The sequence below is a fragment of the Salvelinus alpinus genome, chromosome 18 (genome assembly GCF_045679555.1).
Source record: "Salvelinus alpinus chromosome 18, SLU_Salpinus.1, whole genome shotgun sequence".
Classification (NCBI taxonomy): Eukaryota; Metazoa; Chordata; class Actinopteri; order Salmoniformes; family Salmonidae; genus Salvelinus; species Salvelinus alpinus.
The window spans coordinates 29,902,477-29,923,154 of NC_092103.1; the positions used below are offsets into that span (position 1 = coordinate 29,902,477).

At 45.9% G+C, this 20,678-nt stretch overlaps 1 protein-coding gene across 1 annotated transcript in view; it reads left to right on the forward strand.

The window, feature by feature from the left end:
* Positions 1-20,678, forward strand: part of LOC139544158 (G protein-coupled receptor kinase 3-like) — an 88,777-nt gene that overhangs the window by 39,217 nt on the left and 28,882 nt on the right. Inside the window, exons 3-11 of the mRNA XM_071350958.1 lie at positions 12,399-12,472; positions 13,970-14,071; positions 14,303-14,377; positions 16,692-16,753; positions 17,210-17,261; positions 17,474-17,565; positions 17,769-17,868; positions 18,091-18,169; positions 20,411-20,541. Coding sequence (XP_071207059.1) covers positions 12,399-12,472; positions 13,970-14,071; positions 14,303-14,377; positions 16,692-16,753; positions 17,210-17,261; positions 17,474-17,565; positions 17,769-17,868; positions 18,091-18,169; positions 20,411-20,541 — 767 coding nt within the window. The remainder of the gene's footprint in view (positions 1-12,398; positions 12,473-13,969; positions 14,072-14,302; positions 14,378-16,691; positions 16,754-17,209; positions 17,262-17,473; positions 17,566-17,768; positions 17,869-18,090; positions 18,170-20,410; positions 20,542-20,678) is intronic.

A 20,678-nucleotide genomic window follows, 5' to 3' on the forward strand; every position in this document is an offset into this window, starting at 1 on the left:
TACTCAGTACTTTCTTGAAGCACCTTTACAGCCCTGAGTCTTCTTGGGTATGACGCTACAAGATTTGGGGAGTTTCTGTATTTGGGAAACCTGTATTTGGGGAGTTTCTCCCATTCCTCTCTGCAGATCCTCTCTAGCTCTGTCAGGTTGTATGGGGAGCATTGCTGTAGAGCTATTTTCAGGTATCTCCTAAGATGTTCAATCGGGTTCAAGTCCAGGCTCTGGCTGTGCCACTCAAGGACATTCGGAGACTATTCCCGAAACCAGTCCTGCGTTGTCTTGGCTGTGTGCTTAGGGTTGTTGACCTGTTGGAAGGTGAACCTTCGCCCCAGTCTGAGGTCCTGAGCTCTGGAGCAGGTTTTCATCAAGGATCTCTGTACTTTGATCCATATCCCTCGATCCTGACTAGTCTCCCAGTCTCTGCCGCTGAAAAACATCCCCACAGCATAATGCTGCCACTCATGTTTTACTGTAGGGATGGTGCCAGGTTTCCTCCAGATGTGACGCTTGTCATTCAGGTGAAAGAGTTCAATCTTTGTGTCATCAGACAAGAGAATCTTGTTTCTCGTGGTTTGAGAGTCCTTTTGGTGCCTTTTGGCAAACTCCAAGCGGGCTGTCATGTGCCTTTTACTGAGGAGTGGCTTCCGTCTGGCCACTCTACCGTTAACCTCTCTGGGATATGTGGGACGCTTCGTCCCACTTGGCCAATAGCCAGGGAAAATGGAGAGCGCCAAATAAAATATATAAAATCAAACTTTCGTTAAATCACACATGTAAGATACCAAATTAAAGCTACACTCGTTGTGAATCCAGCCAACATGTCAGATTTCAAAAAGTATTTTCGGCGAAAGCATAATATGCTATTATCTGACCTCAACCTATTTCCAAAGACTGGTGACATCCAGTGGAAGCGGTAGGAACTGCAAACAGGTTGATTAGAAATCTAGTATCCCAATGAAATCTCATTGAACAGACAGTGACCTAAAAAAAAAAGATCTGAATGGTTAGTCCTCTGGGTTTTGCCTGCTACATAAGTTCTGTTCTACTCACAGACATGATTCAAACAGTTTTAGAAACTTCAGAGTGTTTTCTATCCAAATCTACTAATAATATGCATGTCTTATATTCTGGGGATGAGTAGAAGGAAGTTGAAATTGGGCATGCTATTTATCCAAAAGTGAAAATGCTGCCCCCTATCCTAGAGAAGTTAAGGCCTGATTGGTGGAGTGCTGCAGAGATGGTTGTCCTTCTGGAAGGTTCTCCCCTCTCCACAGAGGAACTCTGGAGCTCTGTCAGAGTGACCATCAGGTTTTTGGCCACCTCCCTGACCAAGGCCCTAATCCGCCGATTGCTCTGTTTGGCCGGGCAGCAAGCTCAAGGAAGAGTCTTGGTGGTTCCAAACTTCTTCCATTTAAGAATGATGGAAGCCACTGTGTTCTTGGGGACCTTCAATGCTGCATAATTTGTTTTGGTACCTTCCCTAGATCTGTGCCATGACACAGTCCTGTCTCGGAGCTCTATGGACAATTCCTTCAACCTCATGGCTTGGTTTTTGCTCTGACATGCGCTGTCAACTTTGGAACCTTTTATATAGACAGGTGTGTGCCTTTCCAAATCATGTCCAATCAATTGAATTTACCACAGGTGGACTCCAATCAAGTTGTAGAAACATCTCAAGGATGATCAATGGAAACAGGACACACAGAAGCACTATTTTGAGTAGGGATGCGTGATATTTCGGTGGACGTATCGGAATCGGTTAATATTAGCTAAAAATGCCAACATCGGTATCGGCCCGATGTCTAGTTTAACGCGAATGTGCAAAACCGATGTCAAAGCTGACGTGCATACCTATATAACGTAGGTACATGACGTAATGAGGCCACGTAAAATTTGGCGCAACACAGCATTCCTAACCTGGCCCACAATGTCTGCTGTGTGGATCAAGCAGTCAACAAGTCGAGCAGTCATTTGAAGGAGTAAGAACATTTCAGCGAGACAACTCACAGGCGAAATCCATTAACGGCAAGATAATGGAATTCATTGTCCTTGACAATTAACTCTTCTCTGTCGTGGGTGATGTTGGCTTTCACTGACTGGTCGAGCACCGGTACACACAACCAAGTGTGCTATTTTTCAGATGTTGCCCTACCGGAGTTACACAGTAATAGCGTCACTGCTATTAGCTTCACGACTGACATTTGGACCAGCGATATCAGCCCCATGAGCATGCTGAGTCTAACAGCACAGTGGGTCGACAAGGATTTCGTACTGAGGAAAGCCTTATTGCATGCTCGAGAATGTGCTGATTCTCATACTGCTGCTGCCATTTCAATGGCATTTGAGAACATGTTAGAAACTTGGAAACATGAAAACACTAGCTAGCTCCATTTGAACAACTGACTGGAGAAATAAGCTCATCAACTGCGCCTGGAGCAGATGTGATACCCTCTGTCATGGCATTGAAACGCCTGCTCAACAAAACTGCCCACACAGGCTGTGAACAAGTGATTTGGTGAACAAGTGATTTAAATCGTTTTAAGATGGTCATACTATGGATCATTTAGCGATTTGATTTAGAATTTTAGTACCCCATTAGGTATAAAATAATAAACAATTATTTGGCCTTTACTACTGAAGCACATAGAAACGCATTGAATAGCACATTCAGAAATGGCAAAAAGAACAGTCCGGGATGTCTCATGGTCTGACAAACACCGCTTTAGCTCGTCACCTTTCGCCGCAGCTCGACACTGGCGGATTCTGTGGATTGAGACTCATCCAATGCACACAAAAACATATCTTTTTAGTTTAAACTGGTGGATTTGATTGATCTTTTTGTAATGTCATTTAAATTGACTCACCGGTGCGGCAATCGACTCAAGGTTGTTAATCAGCTTCTGGATATGCCACACCTGTCAGGTGGATGGATTGTTTTGGCAAAGGAGAAATGCTTACTAACAGGGATGTACACAAATTTGTGCACATATCTGGGATGTTTTATTTCAGCTCATGGGACCAACACTTTACATGTTGTTTGTTTTTGTTCAGTGTATATTATTGGCTTTGTACTAGGGATGTTACCGTTAATCGGTTAGCCGGCGAAAATACATCATGCGTATCGATCTATAGGTTCATTTGCATAATTTTGTGGAATTAAATTGCTGCGTTTGTATTTATCACCCGAGCACAGCATACAGCCTAGTTTGAGGAGTGGAATAGCCTACCACCTGTCAGACAGCGTGAGAGTAGCTCCTCAAAAAGCTGCAGGCTACTGGAAGCCTGCTTGTGTGTCAGCCCAGTCATTGCAGAACAAATAACAATTCGAAGTGCAATGCGTGTTAACTTTGGTGACCACGATTTATAAAGGGGCTATTTTTATTTCTCAATATCACCTCGTCATGCGCTCCTCCAGTTCTCCATTCAGATGCGTAGTCAACGGTCGGCTGTCAACGGTCGGCTGTCTGGGGTCTATCAGCTCGTCACGCACCACTTTGCAATGTGAGCTTGAGGCATTACAATTGTTTGAAACCTAAACATTTGACATTACTTCAAATAATGAGGCATGTCTTACGTTGCTTCAGAGTAGCCTAAATCCAACCATAGAAACGTGGAGGCAATTATTTTATAAAGACCAGCATTTCTCTCCTAATATATTGATATTCATATCAACTTTCTATTCGTTGTCCAGAAGCCAAAGGCACAATCCTAGTCATATTAACAACCCATCATAGTAGTTGCATCTTTAGATTCCCCCTCTAAGTTTCTAACACAGATGTTCATCTCTCACATATGGAACTGCTAGCATTAGGTGCCCTGTTTAGAATTGTGTTTTCCGCCAGTTGCATTTTGGCAAATGTTTGAAAATGAGTTTTTATTAGCTGCTTCATTACCGGAGTTGCATGTTCAATAATAGGCTGTAGCCTTCTCACTGTTAGACGATAGGCTTGCTAAGGTTGCATGTTTCCGTTAAGCTCTTCATGAAAAATGTTTGGTCCTTGTATGCATGACCTCTTAATGAGAGTCCGTTAGTCGGCAGCAAAATTGACCGAAATTTGCATCCCTACTTTGTACAGTCGCTCGCTCTCGCTGTCTCGCTCTCCTCGCTCTCTCACTGGGCTGGTGAGATAGAGATGCCATTGCAGACAGAAGTGTGTAGTAATGGTGGGAGAGTTAGCTCTGTGTCAAGGCCCTATATACCTGTACTACAGAGGGAAATGATGCTTCACGATGCACATCAAGCCTGTCACCTCTCTGCCTGGACCATCTCACTGTCTTTTGCTGCTATACCTCCACATCAAATGGCGTCTGCCACAACACATTCTTTAAGAGGGTGGGGGGGTGTGAGCATCTGTGAGTGAGCGTATAGCGGGGGTGTGTGTATCTGTGTGTGTGTATGGGGGGGGTGTATATGTGCGTGAGTGTATAGGGGGGTGTAGCTGTGTGTGAGCGTATAGGGGGGGTGTATATGTGTGTGAGCGTATGGGGGGGTGTATCTGTGTTTGACCGTATGGGGGGGTGTATATGTGTTTGACCGTATGGGGGGGTGTATATGTGTGTGACCATATGGGGGGGTGTATCTATGTGTGAGCGTATAGGGGGGGTGTATCTGTGTGTGAGCGTATGGGGGGGGTGTATCTGTGTTTGACCGTATGGGGGGGTGTATCTGTCTGTGACCGTATGGGGGGGTGTATCTATGTGTGAGCGTATAGGGGAGGTGTATCTGTGTGTGAGCGTATTGGGGGGGGTGTATCTGTGTGTGAGCGTATTGGGGGGGGTGTATCTGTGTGAGCGTATTAGGGGGGTGTATCTGTGTGTGAGCGTATTGGGGGGGGTGTATCTGTGTGTGAGCGTATTGGGGGGGTGTATCTGTGTGTGAGCGTATTGGGGGAGTGTATCTGTGTGAGCGTATTGGGGGGGGGGGTGTATCGGCGTGTGAGCGTATAGGGGGGGCGGGGGGGTGCATCTGTGTGTGAGCGTATAGGGGGGGTGTATCTGTGTGTGATTGTATTGGGGGGGGGTGTATCTGTGTGTGAGCGTATTGGTGGGGGGGGGGGGGGTGTATCTGTGTGTGAGCGTATTCGGGGGGGGGGGGGGGGTGTATCTGTGTGTGAGCGTATTGGGGGGGTGTATCTGTGTGTGAGCGTATGGGGGGGGTGTATCTGTGTGTGAGCGTATTGGGGGGGGGGAGGGTATCTGTGTGTGAGCGTATAGGGGGGGGGGGGGGGTGTATCTGTGTGTGAGCGTATGGGGGGGGTATATCTATGTATGTTTATCTGTGTGTGAGCGTATAGGGGGGCGGGGGTGTATCTGTGTATGTTTATCTGTGTGTGAGCGTATAGGGGGGCGGGGGTGTATCTGTGTATGTTTATCTGTGTGTGTGAGCGCATGTGTAGCTAGTAGTGATGCACCGATATGACATTTTTTGGCAGATATCCAATATTTTCCTTGCCAGAAAAGCGATACCGATATTTACGATTTTTGGGACCTTTTAAGCATTCTAATACTGTCAAATAGTTAACACACACACATGGACGTAGCAGTCTACGGCACTGCATCTCAGTGCAAGAGGCGTCACTACAGTCCCTGGTTCGAATCCAGACTGTATCACATCTGGCCGTGATTGGGAGTCCCATAGGGCGGTGCACAATTGGCCCAGCGTCGTCCGTGTTTGGCCGGGGTAGGCCATCATTGTAAATAAGAATTTGTTCTTAATTGACTTGCCTAAATAAAGGTTACACACACCACACTAACCAAAAAGTAATTTTTTTGCATTTACACGTCCCCATTACCAGTAAAACATAATCAAAACCTATTTCTTTCACTTGCTGTGTTTCGTTGTTCATTTGTTCAGTCGTTTCATTCTCATCCAGGATACTATGGAATGCTGTTACTATGGAATGCTGTTTGTCAAATAAGCTTGTTGACCAATCAGGACCTGAATATGACAGCACATCACATAATTTTACGCGTACATTTTTTACGTAGTTATTGCATTGATTACACTATCACTTGTATTTCATGTGACAACGATTCATCGATACGTATGTTATGATGCTGGTAAAGTTGTCTCACGCACCTACAGTGCTGGTCATTTAAAAAAAAGCTAGCTAGCTCATGAATGCAAACAATGTTCTTCCCCAAAAACATAGCAAAACGACATACGTTTCAGTAGCTAGCTAACTATATAGCAAGGTGTCATCTAAAATAACCCTAATTTATAAGACGGTTCTTATTTTATTAATGGTGGTCGGACCCATCTATGTGAAGCTAGCCACAATAAGGATTAACCACATTAGTGGACATTGCGGTTAGCCTTTAAAATAAAAGTATGTCATTGACAGTGATGCAAATGAATACATATAGTATAATTATGCCATAATTGGAATAGATCATGCTAAACGAGGTTGGAATGTTATATAAAATTTAAAAAAAGACAATTTGTTAATTTGACATCTGTTGAAATCACACTGGATGTATTATACTTGAGAATTGCATTGGGGGCATACTTATTTCACTGTACAGCCTTACCTATGGATTGTGGATCAATGACATGGGGTATCAGTCTACTCAGTGCCACCCAGAGAACATTTGCGTCATAGCTCTTATTGCGGGACTCTGTAACAACAGTGAATTGAGCCATATTTATTGTCAACATATGTGTATTGAACACTATTCCAGAGGAAAAACAATACTGCGTGGGTGTTTTGGAGTCTGATAAGTCTGAGGACGTTGGGAAAAAATATCTTGGGTATTGAGTAGACTGATACCCCATTTCATTGATCCCCAATCCTTAGGTAAAGCTGTACAGTGCAATATGAATGTCAATACACACAATAGGCTGACTGGGGAGGTGATTTCACAGTGACAGTCCTGAGATAAGAGCTACAATGCTAATATGTGCGTAAACTCTTCACAGTTGTGTTCTTTGTCACTGAGTAGACTGATACCCCATTTCATTGCTTCACATTCCAACCTTGTTTAACATGATCTAGTCTAAATATGGCATGATTCCACAAATTGTAACCTCCTGCATCACTTACAAAGAGATACTTTTATTTTGAAGGCAAACTGCAAATTCCACTATTGTGCCTAATCCTTATTGTGGCTACCTTCACAAAACATAACATTTACATTTAAGTCATTTAGCAGACGCTCTTATCCAGAGCGACTTACAAATTGGTGCATTCACCTTATGATATCCAGTGGAACAGCCACTTTACAATAGTGCATCTAACTCTTTTAAGGGGGACCAGGTCCTGTCGAGCATCACTAGCCATATGAAGCTACTAACTGGCTGCTTATAACGTTAGCTTTGGGCAACAGGGTTAAGTAGCTGGCTAGCTATTTATTTTCATGAACTGAAGTTCAATTTCAATAGGCGAACAACAAGTGGCTACCTAGCTAATACTTATTCACAAGGATTCCTAAATCATTGCTAAGAATAATGACAATGACTGCAGTTTCTACTGGTCATTGTTTTCAGGCTGGTTGTATTGGTGCTAGCTTAGTACCAGCTAAAGCTAGCTACCCCAGAAGTTGTGGTCGAACAAATAATGCTTTATTACCAACGCGGTATTGTTTGCAGACTTTTTTGTACAGCTTTGACAGTGTTACTGATAGTAGTGGTGGCGTTTGGCTTGCACGTGCAAATTCAGAACACACAACATTCTATAATAGAACTGTGTTTTTTGACGTCATATAGTGTCATATAGTCATATAGTGTGTGTGTGTGTTACTGAGATGGCCTCATGCTTTAAATAACCTCTTCTTCCTTTGTTATGGAGGACAGAGTTAACGTGTGTGTGTGTGTGTGTGTTACTGAGATGGCCCCATGCTTTAAATAACCTCTTCTTCCTTTGTTATGGAGGACAGAGTTAACGTGTGTGTGTGTGTGTGTGTGTTACTGAGATGGCCCCATGCTTTAAATAACCTCTTCTTCCTTTGTTATGGAGGACAGAGTTAACGTGTGTGTGTGTGTGTGTGTTACTGTGAGATGGCCCCATGCTTTAAATAACCTCTTCTTCCTTTGTTATGGAGGACAGAGTTAACGTGTGTGTGTGTGTGTGTGTGTGTGTGTTACTGTGAGATGGCCCCATGCTTTAAATAACCTCTTCTTCCTTTGTTATGGAGGACAGAGTTAACGTGTTTGTGTGTGTGTGTGTGTGTGTGTGTGTGTAGTGATAGTCACTCAATCATAGAGAAGAGAAGAATCTCCTAACATCCACTCTCCCCAGCTCCCTTCTCATCTACCATTCTTCTTACTTACATCCTCATCTCTCCTATCCTTTCTCCTAACCTATAGTAGCTTAGTTTCTCTCAAGGTTTCTACCTAGGCAGGGATTTCCCACTGGCCATTGTCACCTGTGCTTCTTGGTGGAGAATTAAGCCTAGCAGCTCACAATCAATTTATCAGATTGCGTTTGATAGTGCGTCATTGACTCTTTAATCAGTAGTGTTCTTGTCCCTGTGTTTTTAGGTCAATGTATGTACCATCTGTAAACCCATACCAGTTCTCCCACTGCAGAGTGCGAGACCAGGTGGCAAAAGTAAGAATGATTTGGAGGAAAGGGGGAAGAGGGAGGTGATTGAAGTGTCAAGAGAAAAGGGTTTGTAGGCTAGTTGTTGTTTTTCACCACAGAGGGGTGTGCCCAGCCGCGTGTTTTTCACCACAGAGGGGTGTGCTCAGCCGCGTGTTTTTCACCACAGAGGGGTGTGCTCAGCCGCGTGTTTTTCACCTCACAGAGGGGTGTGCCCAGCTGCGTGTTTTTCACCTCACAGAGGGGTGTGCCCAGCCGCGTGGTTTTCACCACAGAGGGGTGTGCCCTGCCGCGTGTTTTTCACCACAGAGGGGTGTGCCCAGCCGTGTGTTTTTCACCACAGAGGGGTGTGCCCAGCCGCGTGTTTTTCACCTCACAGAGGGGTGTGCCCAGCCGCGTGTTTTTCACCACAGAGGGGTGTGCCCAGCCGCGTGTTTTTCACCTCAGAGGGGTGTGCCCAGCCGCGTGTTTTTCACCTCACAGAGGGGTGTGCCCAGCCGCGTGGTTTTCACCACAGAGGGGTGTGCCCTGCCGTGTGTTTTTCACCACAGAGGGGTGTGCCCAGCCGTGTGTTTTTCACCACAGAGGGGTGTGCCCAGCCGTGTGTTTTTCACCACAGAGGGGTGTGCCCAGCCGCGTGTTTTTCACCACAGAGGGGTGTGCCCAGCCGTGTGTTTTTCACCACAGAGGGGTGTGCCCAGCCGCGTGTTTTTCACCTCACAGAGGGGTGTGCCCAGCCGTGTGTTTTTCACCACAGAGGGGTGTGCCCAGCCGCGTGTTTTTCACCTCACAGAGGGGTGTGCCCAGCCGCGTGTTTTTCACCTCACAGAGGGGTGTGCCCAGCCGCGTGTTTTTCACCTCACAGAGGGGTGTGCCCAGCCGCGTGGTTTTCACCACAGAGGGGTGTGCCCTGCCGTGTGTTTTTCACCACAGAGGGGTGTGCCCAGCCGTGTGTTTTTCACCACAGAGGGGTGTGCCCAGCCGCGTGTTTTTCACCACAGAGGGGTGTGCCCAGCCGCGTGTTTTTCACCACAGAGGGGTGTGCCCAACCGCGTGTTTTTCACCACAGAGGGGTGTGCCCAGCCGCGTGTTTTTCACCACAGAGGGGTGTGCCCAGCCGCGTGTTTTTCACCACAGAGGGGTGTGCTCAGCCGCGTGTTTTTCACCACAGAGGGGTGTGCTCAGCCGTGTGTTTTTCACCACAGAAGGGTGTGCCCAGCCGCGTGTTTTTCACCACAGAGGGGTGTGCCCAGCCGGTGTGCTCTCGGCATTCGTAAACTCAGAGCGTTGTCAGATTGGCCGTTGGTTAACTCAGAGCGTTGTCAGATTGGCCGTTGGTTAACTCAGAGCGTTGTCAGATTGGCCGTTGGTTAACTCAGAGCGTTGTCAGAGCGTTTTGTTCGAAAAATGTGCATATTTGAGCTATAAATCAGTTTTACATTGCAGCTACCATCACAGCTACCGTCAGAAATAGCACCGACGCAGCCAGAGTAATTACAGACACCAACGTCAAATACCTAAATACTCATCATAAAACTTTTCTGAAAAATACATGGTGTACAGCAAATGAAAGACAGGCATCTTGTGTTTCCAGCTAATATTTCCGATTTCTTAAGTGTTTTACAGCGAAAACACAATATAGCATTATATTAGCTTACCACAATAGCCAGAAACACAAGCCATTTACCAGCAGCAAAAGTTAGCGATCGTAACAAACCAGCAAAAGATATATAATTTTTGACTAACCTTGATAAGCTTCATCAGATGACAGTCCTGTAACATCAGGTTATACATACACTTATGTTTTGTTCGAAAATGTGCATATTTAGAGCTGAAATCAGTGGTTATACATTGTGCTAACGTAGCATCTTTTTCCCACAACGTCCGGATATTTTTCTGACACTCACATATTCTGACCAAATAACTATTCATAAACATTACTAAAAAATACATGTTGTATAGGAAATGATAGATACACTAGTTCTTAATGCAATCGCCGTGTTAGAATTCTAAAAATAACTTCATTACGACATGCAGTTTACGTTATGGCGAGAGCGTGCCCAAAATCTGGGCGCAAACTACTAGTTCACATGTTCGACAGATATATGAAATAGCATCATAAAATGGGTCCTACTTTTGATGATCTTCCATCAGAATGTTGTACAAGGGGTCCTTTGTCCAGAACAATTGTTGTTTGGATTTAGAATGTCCTCTTCTCCAGTCAATTAGCACGGAAAGCTAGCAAAGTGGCGCGAAGCTCTCCTTCCTGAACATACGCAGACAAAGCAACACGCCTAACGTCCCGAAAAAATTTCAATAATCTAATAAAACTATATTGAAAAAATATACTTTACGATGATATTGTCACATGTATCAAATAAAATCAAAGCCGGAGATATTAGTCGTCTATAACGACAGCTTTACAGAAGGCAATACCAGGTCACTTCTCGCGCGTTCCAGAAAACAGGAATCTGGTGTCACGTCATGCCAAGAGCTTTTATTCGACCTCAGATATTATACACTCCATTTCTTCTCTCACTGCCTGTTGACATCTAGTGGAAGGCGTATGAAGTACATGTATACTAATAAATATCAAGCACATTTATAGGCAGGCCCTAGAACAGAGCATTGATTTCAGATTTTCCACTTCCTATCAGGAAGTTTGCTGCAAAATGAGTTCTGTTTTACTCACAGATATAATTCAAACGGTTTTAGAAACTAGAGAGTGTTTTCTATCCAATAGTAATAATAATATGCATATTGTACGAGCAAGAATTGAGTACGAGGCCGTTTGAAATGGGCACCTTTTATCCAGGCTACTCAATACTGCCCCTGCAGCCCAAAGAGGTTAACTCAGAGCGTTGTCAGATTGGCCGTTGGTTAACTCAGAGCGTTGTCAGATTGGCCGTTGGTTAACTCAGAGCGTACAGAGCGTTTCGCTCTCGGAGCGTTCGGAGCGTTTCGCTCTCGGAGCGTGCGGAGCGTTTCGCTCTCGGAGCGTGCGGAGCGTTTCGCTCTCGGAGCGTGCGGAGCGTTTCGCTCTCTCCCTCTCTGTCATGGTTGCCATGGTTGCCCTTAGTTTGAAGATGTAATCCGGAGATATGTGTTTTATACAACATCCTTCTGTGTGTTCTCTTTATGACTCTCAATATTTGCATACGTACAAATGGCTCTCCTGTGAAGTAGTGACGCCAACATACGCCTAGCTTCCTGAAACCAGACACATATATATTTACTCTAATAAGCAAAAATATACTTCCACAACGGACAAGAAGTTTTATTTTCATTGATTGTCATCTGAGATGTGAAGTATCTCTGCTGATGATGATGTGGTGTGATGATGTGGTGTATCGGCTGTAACAACAGGTGCCGTGAAGGCTACGAGGTGGTTACCGTGGCAACACAAGGGCTTTTTTTGCGAGCTGTTCAGATGGGCTTCAGTAGATTGTATGTGTCCTAGTGTGTATAAACATTTTAGTGTCAGTGATACGTAGATAATATGCAGACAATAGAGATGTAAGATGACGCTCACCCCCTGTAATTGTGGTCCATTTCAGGCACATTGCAATGTGTGCGTCTGATAGGGGATTTGCTCAATGAGATGAGGACATTGTTCTCTTACTAAGGCTAATCCACTAGAAATGCCTACTTCTCAAAATGAAAGGTGTGTGTGCAGACCCCAGAAGCTTTGTTTACAATGACATTACCTTTCCTACTTTTAGTTAGGTCAAAACACACACACACACACACACACACACACACACACACACACACACACACACACACACACACCTAAAGCTGATGTCATAATGTCAAAGAAACAACCCTGACAGTGTGTGTGTGTTTTCTTTGTTTCAGGGTTTCTGCTGTTCAAGGATTTTTGTTTGAATGAAATAGATGAGGCCGTACCACAGCTGAAGTTCTACGAAGAAGTGAGAGAAACACACACCTTTATCTCTGTCTGTCTCTCGCTTTCTCCCCTCTGTCTGTCTCTCTCTCTCCCCTCTGTCTGTCTGTCTCTCTCCCCTCTGTCTGTCTGTCTCTCTCCCCTCTGTCTGTCTGTCTCTCTCCCCTCTGTCTGTCTGTCTCTCTCCCCTCTGTCTGTCTGTCTCTCTCCCCTCTGTCTGTCTGTCTCTCTCCCCTCTGTCTGTCTGTCTCTCTCCCCTCTGTCTGTCTCTCTCTCCCCTCTCTGTCTGTCTCCCCTCTGTCTGTCTCTCTCTCTCCCCTCTCTGTCTCTCTCTCTCCCTTCTGTCTGTCTCTCTCTCTCCCCTCTGTCTGTCTCTCTCTCCCCTCTGTCTGTCTCTCTCTCTCCCCTCTGTCTGTCTCTCTCGCTCCCCTCTGTCTGTCTCTCTCGCTCCCCTCTGTCTGTCTCTCTCTCTCCCCTCTGTCTGTCTCTCTCTCTCCCCTCTCTGTCTCTCTCTCTCCCCTCTCTGTCTCTCTCTCTCCCCTCTGTCTCGCTCTCTCCCTTTCTGTCTCGCTCTCTGTCTCGCTCTCTCCCTCTCTGTCTCGCTCTCTGTCTCGCTCTCTCCCTCTCTGTCTCGCTCTCTCCCTCTCTGTCTCGCTCTCTCCCTCTCTGTCTCGCTCTCTCCCTCTCTGTCTCTCTCTCTCCCTCTCTGTCTCGCTCTCTCCCTCTCTGTCTCGCTCTCTCCCTCTCTGTCTCGCTCTCTCCCTCTCTGTCTCGCTCTCTCCCTCTCTGTCTCTCTCTCTCCCTCTCTGTCTCTCTCTCTCCCTCTCTGTCTCTCTCTCTCCCTCTCTGTCTCGCTCTCTCTCTCTCTGTCTCGCTCTCTCCCTCTCTGTCTCGCTCTCTCTCTCTCTGTCTCGCTCTCTCCCTCTCTGTCTCGCTCTCTCCCTCTCTGTCTCGCTCTCTCCCTCTCTGTCTCGCTCTCTCCCTCTCTGTCTCTCTCTCCCCTCTCTGTCTCTCTCTCTCCCTCTCTGTCTCGCTCTCTCCCTCTCTGTCTCTCTCTCCCCTCTCTGTCTCTCTCTCCCCTCTCTGTCTCTCTCTCCCCTCTCTGTCTCTCTCTCCCCTCTCTGTCTCTCTCTCTCCCTCTCTGTCTCGCTCTCTCCCTCTCTGTCTCGCTCTCTCCCTCCCTCTCTCTCCCCTCTCTGTCTCTCTCTCCCCTCTCTGTCTCTCTCTCCCCTCTCTGTCTCTCTCTCCCCTCTCTGTCTCTCTCTCTCCCTCTCTGTCTCTCTCTCTCCCTCTCTGTCTCTCTCTCTCCCTCTCTGTCTCGCTCTCTCCCCTCTCTGTCTCTCTCTCCCCTCTCTGTCTCTCTCTCCCCTCTCTGTCTCGCTCTCTCCCTCTCTGTGGTCAGTGGTTAGAGAGCAGAAGTCTAGTGTGTGTCAGTTGTATTAAAGGTCATGTGAGATGTTTGAGATTAGGCTAATTCCATGGTGTTTCAGAGGAAGTGTGTGTGTGTGTGTGTGTGTATCAGATTAAGGACTATGAGAAGTTGGACTCTGAAGAGGAGAGGTTGTGTCGTAGCAGACAGATCTATGATGGATACATCATGAAGGAACTCCTCTCCTGTTCACATGTAAGGTCAACATGGGACACAAACCAACACAGTAACAAACTCCCCTAAAACGCTGTCCTCTCTCAGGGAGGAGGTTGACATGAATAAACACAATGCAACACCCCAACCTGTCTAAAACACTTACATGGTATACTGGACTGGAAATGACTGTCACATGACCCCCCCCCCCCCCCCACACTCTTCTCCATTCCCCCTTCTCTCTCTGTCTTGCTCTCCATCTCTCTCTCTCAGGCCTTCTCTAAGAAAGCAGTGGACCACGTTCAGACTCACCTGGCCAAGAAACAGGTGCCTCCCTCTCTCTTCCAGGTAAGGAACACACACACAAACTGCATCACCAATCTAACTCCTGTGTGATCCCACATAGTGGGCTTCTGACACACACAGCCTAACCTAGTTCTATTATTATGATTATCCTGACCATTGGTATTTATCCTGCGACTAGTTACTTTTACCCCTGTTTACATGTACATATCTACCACAATCCCTCCAGTACTCCTGTTTACATGTACATATCTACCACAATCCCTCCAGTACTCCTGTTTACATGTACATATCTACCACAATCCCTCCAGTACTCCTGTTTACATGTACATATCTACCACAATCCCTCCAGTACTCCTGTTTACATGTACATATCTACCACAATCCCTCCAGTACTCCTGTTTACATGTACATGTCTACCACAATCCCTCCAGTACTCCTGTTTACATGTACATGTCTACCACAATCCCTCCAGTACTCCTCTTTACATGTACATGTCTACCACAATCCATCCAGTACTCCTGTTTACATGTACATGTCTACCACAATCCCTCCAGTACTCCTCTTTACATGTACATGTCTACCACAATCCCTCCAGTACTCCTCTTTACATGTACATGTCTACCACAATCCCTCCAGTACTCCTCTTTACATGTACAGTACCAGTCAAAAGTTTTTACACATCTGCTCATTACATTTATTTTACTATTTTCTACATTGTAGAATAATAGTGAAGATATCGAAGCGATGAAATAACACATATGGAATCATGTAGTAACCCAAAAAATATATATTTTAGATTCTTCAAAGTAGCCACCCTTTGCCTTGATGACAGCTTTGTACACTCTAGGCATTCTCTCAACCAGCTTCACCTGGAATTCTTTTCCAACAGTCTTGAAGGAGTTCCCACATATGTTGAGCACTTGTTGGCTGCTTTTCCTTCACTCTGCAGTCTAACTTATCCCAAACCATCTCAATTGGGTTGAGATCATGTGATTGTGGAGGCCAGTTCATCTGATGCAGCACTCGATCACTCTCGTTCTTGGTCAAATAGCCCTTACACAGCCTGGAGGTGTGTTGGGTAATTGTCCTGTTGAAAAACAATTGATAGTCCTAAGTGCAAACCAGATGGGATGGTATATCGCTGCAGAATGCTGTGGTAGCCATGCTGGTTAAGTGTGCCTTGAATTCTAAATAAATCACAGACAGTGTCACCAGCAAAGCACCATCACACATCCTCCTCCATGCTTCAAGGTGTCACAAAGACACAGTTGGAACCAAATATCTCAAATTTGGACTCATCAGACCAAATTACAGATTTTCACCAGTCTATTGTCCATTGCTCGTGTTTTTTGGCGCAAGCAAGTCTCTTCTTCTTATTGGTGTCCTTTAGTAGTGTTTCTTTGCAGCAATTCGACCATGAAGGCCTGACTCACACAGTCTCCTCTGAACAGTTGATGTGTCTGTTATTTGAACTCTGTGAAGCATTTATTTGGGCTGCAATCTGAGGCTGGTAACTCTAATGAACTTATCCTCTGCAGCAGAGGTAACACTGGGTTTTCCTTTCCTGTGGCGGTCCTCATGAGAGCCAGTTTCATCATAGCTCTTGATGTTTTTTCAGACTGCACTTGAAGTTCTTGAAATGTTCCAGATTGACTGAACTTCAAGTCTTAAAGTAATGATGGACTGTCGTTTCTCTTTGCTTATTTGAGCTGTTCTTGCAATAATATGGAATTGGTCTTTTACCAAATAGGGATATCTTCTGTATAGCACCCCTACCATGTCACAACACAACTGATTGGCTCAAACACATTAATGAACAAGGCACACCTGTTAATTAAAATGCATTCCAGGTGACTACCTCATGAAGTTGGTTGAGATAATGCCAAGAGTGTGCAAAGCTGTCATCAAGGCAAAGGGTGGCTTCTTTGAAGAATCTAAAATCTAAAATATATTTTTTACTACATGATTCCATATGTGTTATTTCATAGTTCTGATGTCTTCACTATTCTACAATGTAGAAAATCGTAAAAATAATGAGTAAGTGTGTCCCAACTTTTTTACTGGTACTGTACATACCTACCTCAATCACTCCAGTAGCCCTGTTAAATGTACATACCTACCTCAATCACTCCAGTAGCCCTGCACATTGTAATGATGGTACTGGCATTGACCTTTTTTTCTTCTCGTATTTCACATTCTTCTTATCTATATTACTACATTTATTGTGGATAGTTGGGAAAGAACTCACAAGTTAAGCATTTCACTGTACTGTTTTACACCTGCTGTGTCCTGTGCATCGACAATAAAACGGTGAAACTTGAAACGCACAGACTCACGAACTCCTGTTTGTGTTCAGCCGTACATAGTGGAGATCTGTGACAGTCTGCGAGGGATGATCTTCTGCAAGTTCATAGAGAGGTGAGACGGGTGGGAGAGGGAGGAGGGGGGGGAGAATAAATATGTTGCATACTGGCCAGAGTAATACATTTTTTCATTGTCTCCAGATTTAGAAGAAAGTGCTTTATTATCCATTTGTGTCGAAACGGAAACGAGTTTCTCCACACTCCCACAGTCAGCAGGCCGGGGACTATTTTATACATGTTTTATTGAACCTTTGTTTAACTAGGCAAGTCAGTTAAGAACAAATTATTATTTACAATGACGGCCTACACCGGCCAAACCCGGATGACGCTGGGCCAATTGTGCGCCGCTCTATGGGACTCCCAATCACAGCGGATGTGATACAGCCTGGATTCGAACCAGGGACTCTAGTGACGCCTATTGCAGAGAGATGCAGTGCCTTAGTCCACTGGGCCACACTTTCCTTCTGTCTCTCTCTACCTCTCCTCATCTTTCCTTTCTCTCTTTCATCAGTGACAAGTTCACTCGTTTCTGTCAGTGGAAGAATGTGGAGCTGAACATCCATGTGAGTTGTATTTTGTATGTGTGGGTGTTATTCTAACTTACTGTATGGATTGTGGTGATGTTTTGCCTGTGAAAGGCCTTTCTTTCACCTCTTCTTATTGCCTATTGCCTGAAGTGTAACATCACATCAGCTTCTCTCTCTGTCTTGTTCTCTCTCTCCATCTCGCTCGTTCTACATCTCCCCCTCACTCTATCTCTCTCGCCTCTCTTCAGTTGACGATGAATGACTTCAGTGTCCATCGTATCATTGGTCGAGGGGGTTTCGGGGAGGTGTATGGCTGCAGGAAGGCTGACACCGGCAAGATGTGAGTAGCACAGGAGCATGAACAATTGCAGAGAAAGAGGGATGGTTAAAGTGGAGGAAATAAACATTCACACAAATGACTGGGGGGGATAAAAGATCCTACAGGAACAGTGAGTTCTCAGCAGTACAGCACCAGTAAGGTCCAAGATGTGTGTGTGTGTGTGTGTGTGTGTGTGTGTGTGTGTGTGTGTGTGTGTGTGTCAGGTATGCCATGAAGTGTTTGGATAAGAAGAGGATCAAGATGAAGCAGGGAGAGACTCTGGCTCTGAACGAGAGAATCATGTTGTCCCTCGTCAGCACAGGGGTGAGTCTAACACACAGCTTTCTGTCCACTCTGTCTATACATATGTATATTCACATACACAGTACAAGGGAGTATCATTTTCAGATTAAGCTTTCCCCGACTATCTTAGCACAGACACACAGACCTTTCCTACTTGACTGTGTGTGTTCACATACATACACAGCACATTTTCAGATCGACCTGTCTGACATGATCATTTAAAAACATCCCCTCTTTCTCTAGGACTGTCCGTTCATAGTGTGTATGACGTACGCCTTCCACACACCAGACAAACTCTGTTTCATTCTGGATCTGATGAACGGTAAGACTCCTGAAAGGTGGCAGGTCTCGCCTGGTTCAACCTGCAGGTGAGACACCAGTCACCATGAAGAGTCTCATTGTAGTGGTCTGTCCCTCTGAGGATCATGTTGAAGTACACGGTCACACAGAATGGGACAGGACATCACTGATGACTCTCTGTCCCTCTTTGCTGACGTGCAACTGACAGTCTCTGACGTGTGTGTCTGGTTAAGTAGGCTACATCCCCATCTACAGACAATCTCCAATGGATTCAGAGTCTGCGGATGGTAGCACACACACACCACACACACACACACACACACACACTGACCATGGATCACATTTAGACTGCAGTTACCACACACACACACACACACACACTGACCATAGATCACATTTAGACAGCAGTTACACACACACACACACACACACACACACACACTGACCATGGATCACATTTAGACAGCAGTTAACACACACTGACCATAGATCACATTTAGACAGCAGTTAACACACACACACACACACACACACACACACACACACTGACCATGGATCACATTTAGACAGCAGTTACACACACACACACACACACACACACACACACACACACACACTGACCATGGATCACATTTAGACAGCAGTTACACACACACACACACACTGCCCATAGATCACATTTAGACAGCAGTTACACACACACACACACACACACACACACACACACACACACACACACTGACCATAGATCACATTTAGACAGCAGTTACACACACACACACACACACACACACACTGACCATAGATCACATTTAGACAGCAGTTACACACACACACACACACACACACACTGACCATAGATCACATTTAGACAGTAGACAGCAGTTACACACACACACACACACACACACACACTGACCATAGATCACATTTAGACAGCAGTTAACACAATGACTGAGCTATCGATTAGACTACAGCTCTAAACATACACTGATATCAATATGTGTGCTGTGTTGTCCTGAGTGTGTCTCAGGGGGAATCTAGATCATGTTGATCGAGTCATACTTCTTATTGTGTCCTGCTGACTCACCCCTGTGTCCTGCTGACTCACCCCTGTGTCCTGCTGACTCACCCCTGTGTCCTGCTGACTCACCCCTGTGTCCTGCTGACTCACCCCTGTGTCCTGCTGACTCACCCCTGTGTCCTGCTGACTCACCCCTGTGTGTGGGGGAAGGGACGGTTACACTCAGTGACGTGTATTAACTGTGTGTAGGAGGGGACCTACACTACCACCTGTCTCAGCACGGTGTGTTCAGTGACGTGTATTAACTGTGTGTAGGAGGGGACCTACACTACCACCTGTCTCAGCACGGTGTGTTCAGTGACGTGTATTAACTGTGTGTAGGAGGGGACCTACACTACCACCTGTCTCAGCACGGTGTGTTCAGTGACGTGTATTAACTGTGTGTAGGAGGGGACCTACACTACCACCTGTCTCAGCACGGTGTGTTCAGTGACGTTTATTAACTGTGTGTAGGAGGGGACCTACACTACCACCTGTCTCAGCACGGTGTGTTCAGTGACGTGTATTAACTGTGTGTAGGAGGGGACCTACACTACCACCTGTCTCAGCACGGTGTGTTCAGTGACGTGTATTAACTGTGTGTAGGAGGGGACCTACACTACCACCTGTCTCAGCACGGTGTGTTCAGTGACGTGTATTAACTGTGTGTAGGAGGGGACCTACACTACCACCTGTCTCAGCACGGTGTGTTCAGTGACGTGTATTAACTGTGTGTAGGAGGGGACCTACACTACCACCTGTCTCAGCACGGTGTGTTCAGTGGCGTGTATTAACTGTGTGTAGGAGGGGACCTACACTACCACCTGTCTCAGCACGGTGTGTTCAGTGGCGTGTATTAACTGTGTGTAGGAGGGGACCTAAACTACCACCTGTCTCAGCACGGTGTGTTCAGTGGCGTGTATTAACTGTGTGTAGGAGGGGACCTACACTACCACCTGTCTCAGCACGGTGTGTTCAGTGGCGTGTATTAACTGTGTGTAGGAGGGGACCTACACTACCACCTGTCTCAGCACGGTGTGTTCAGTGGCGTGTATTAACTGTGTGTAGGAGGGGACCTACACTACCACCTGTCTCAGCACGGTGTGTTCAGTGACGTGTATTAACTGTGTGTAGGAGGGGACCTACAATACCACCTGTCTCAGCACGGTGTGTTCAGTGACGTGTATTAACTGTGTGTAGGAGGGGACCTACACTACCACCTGTCTCAGCACGGTGTGTTCAGTGAGAAGGAGATGCGTTTCTACGCAGCAGAGATCATCCTGGGACTAGAACACATGCACAACCGCTTCGTAGTCTACAGAGACCTCAAGGTAGGACTCCATACACCTTTTAATCACCTCCCCCTCTTTCTAGTTGTTCTGTCTAGAGACCTGACTGCTGTATACCTCCTTTATCCCCCTGTTTATCTCTCTCTCTCTCTCTCTCTGTCTCTCTCTCTCGCTCTCTC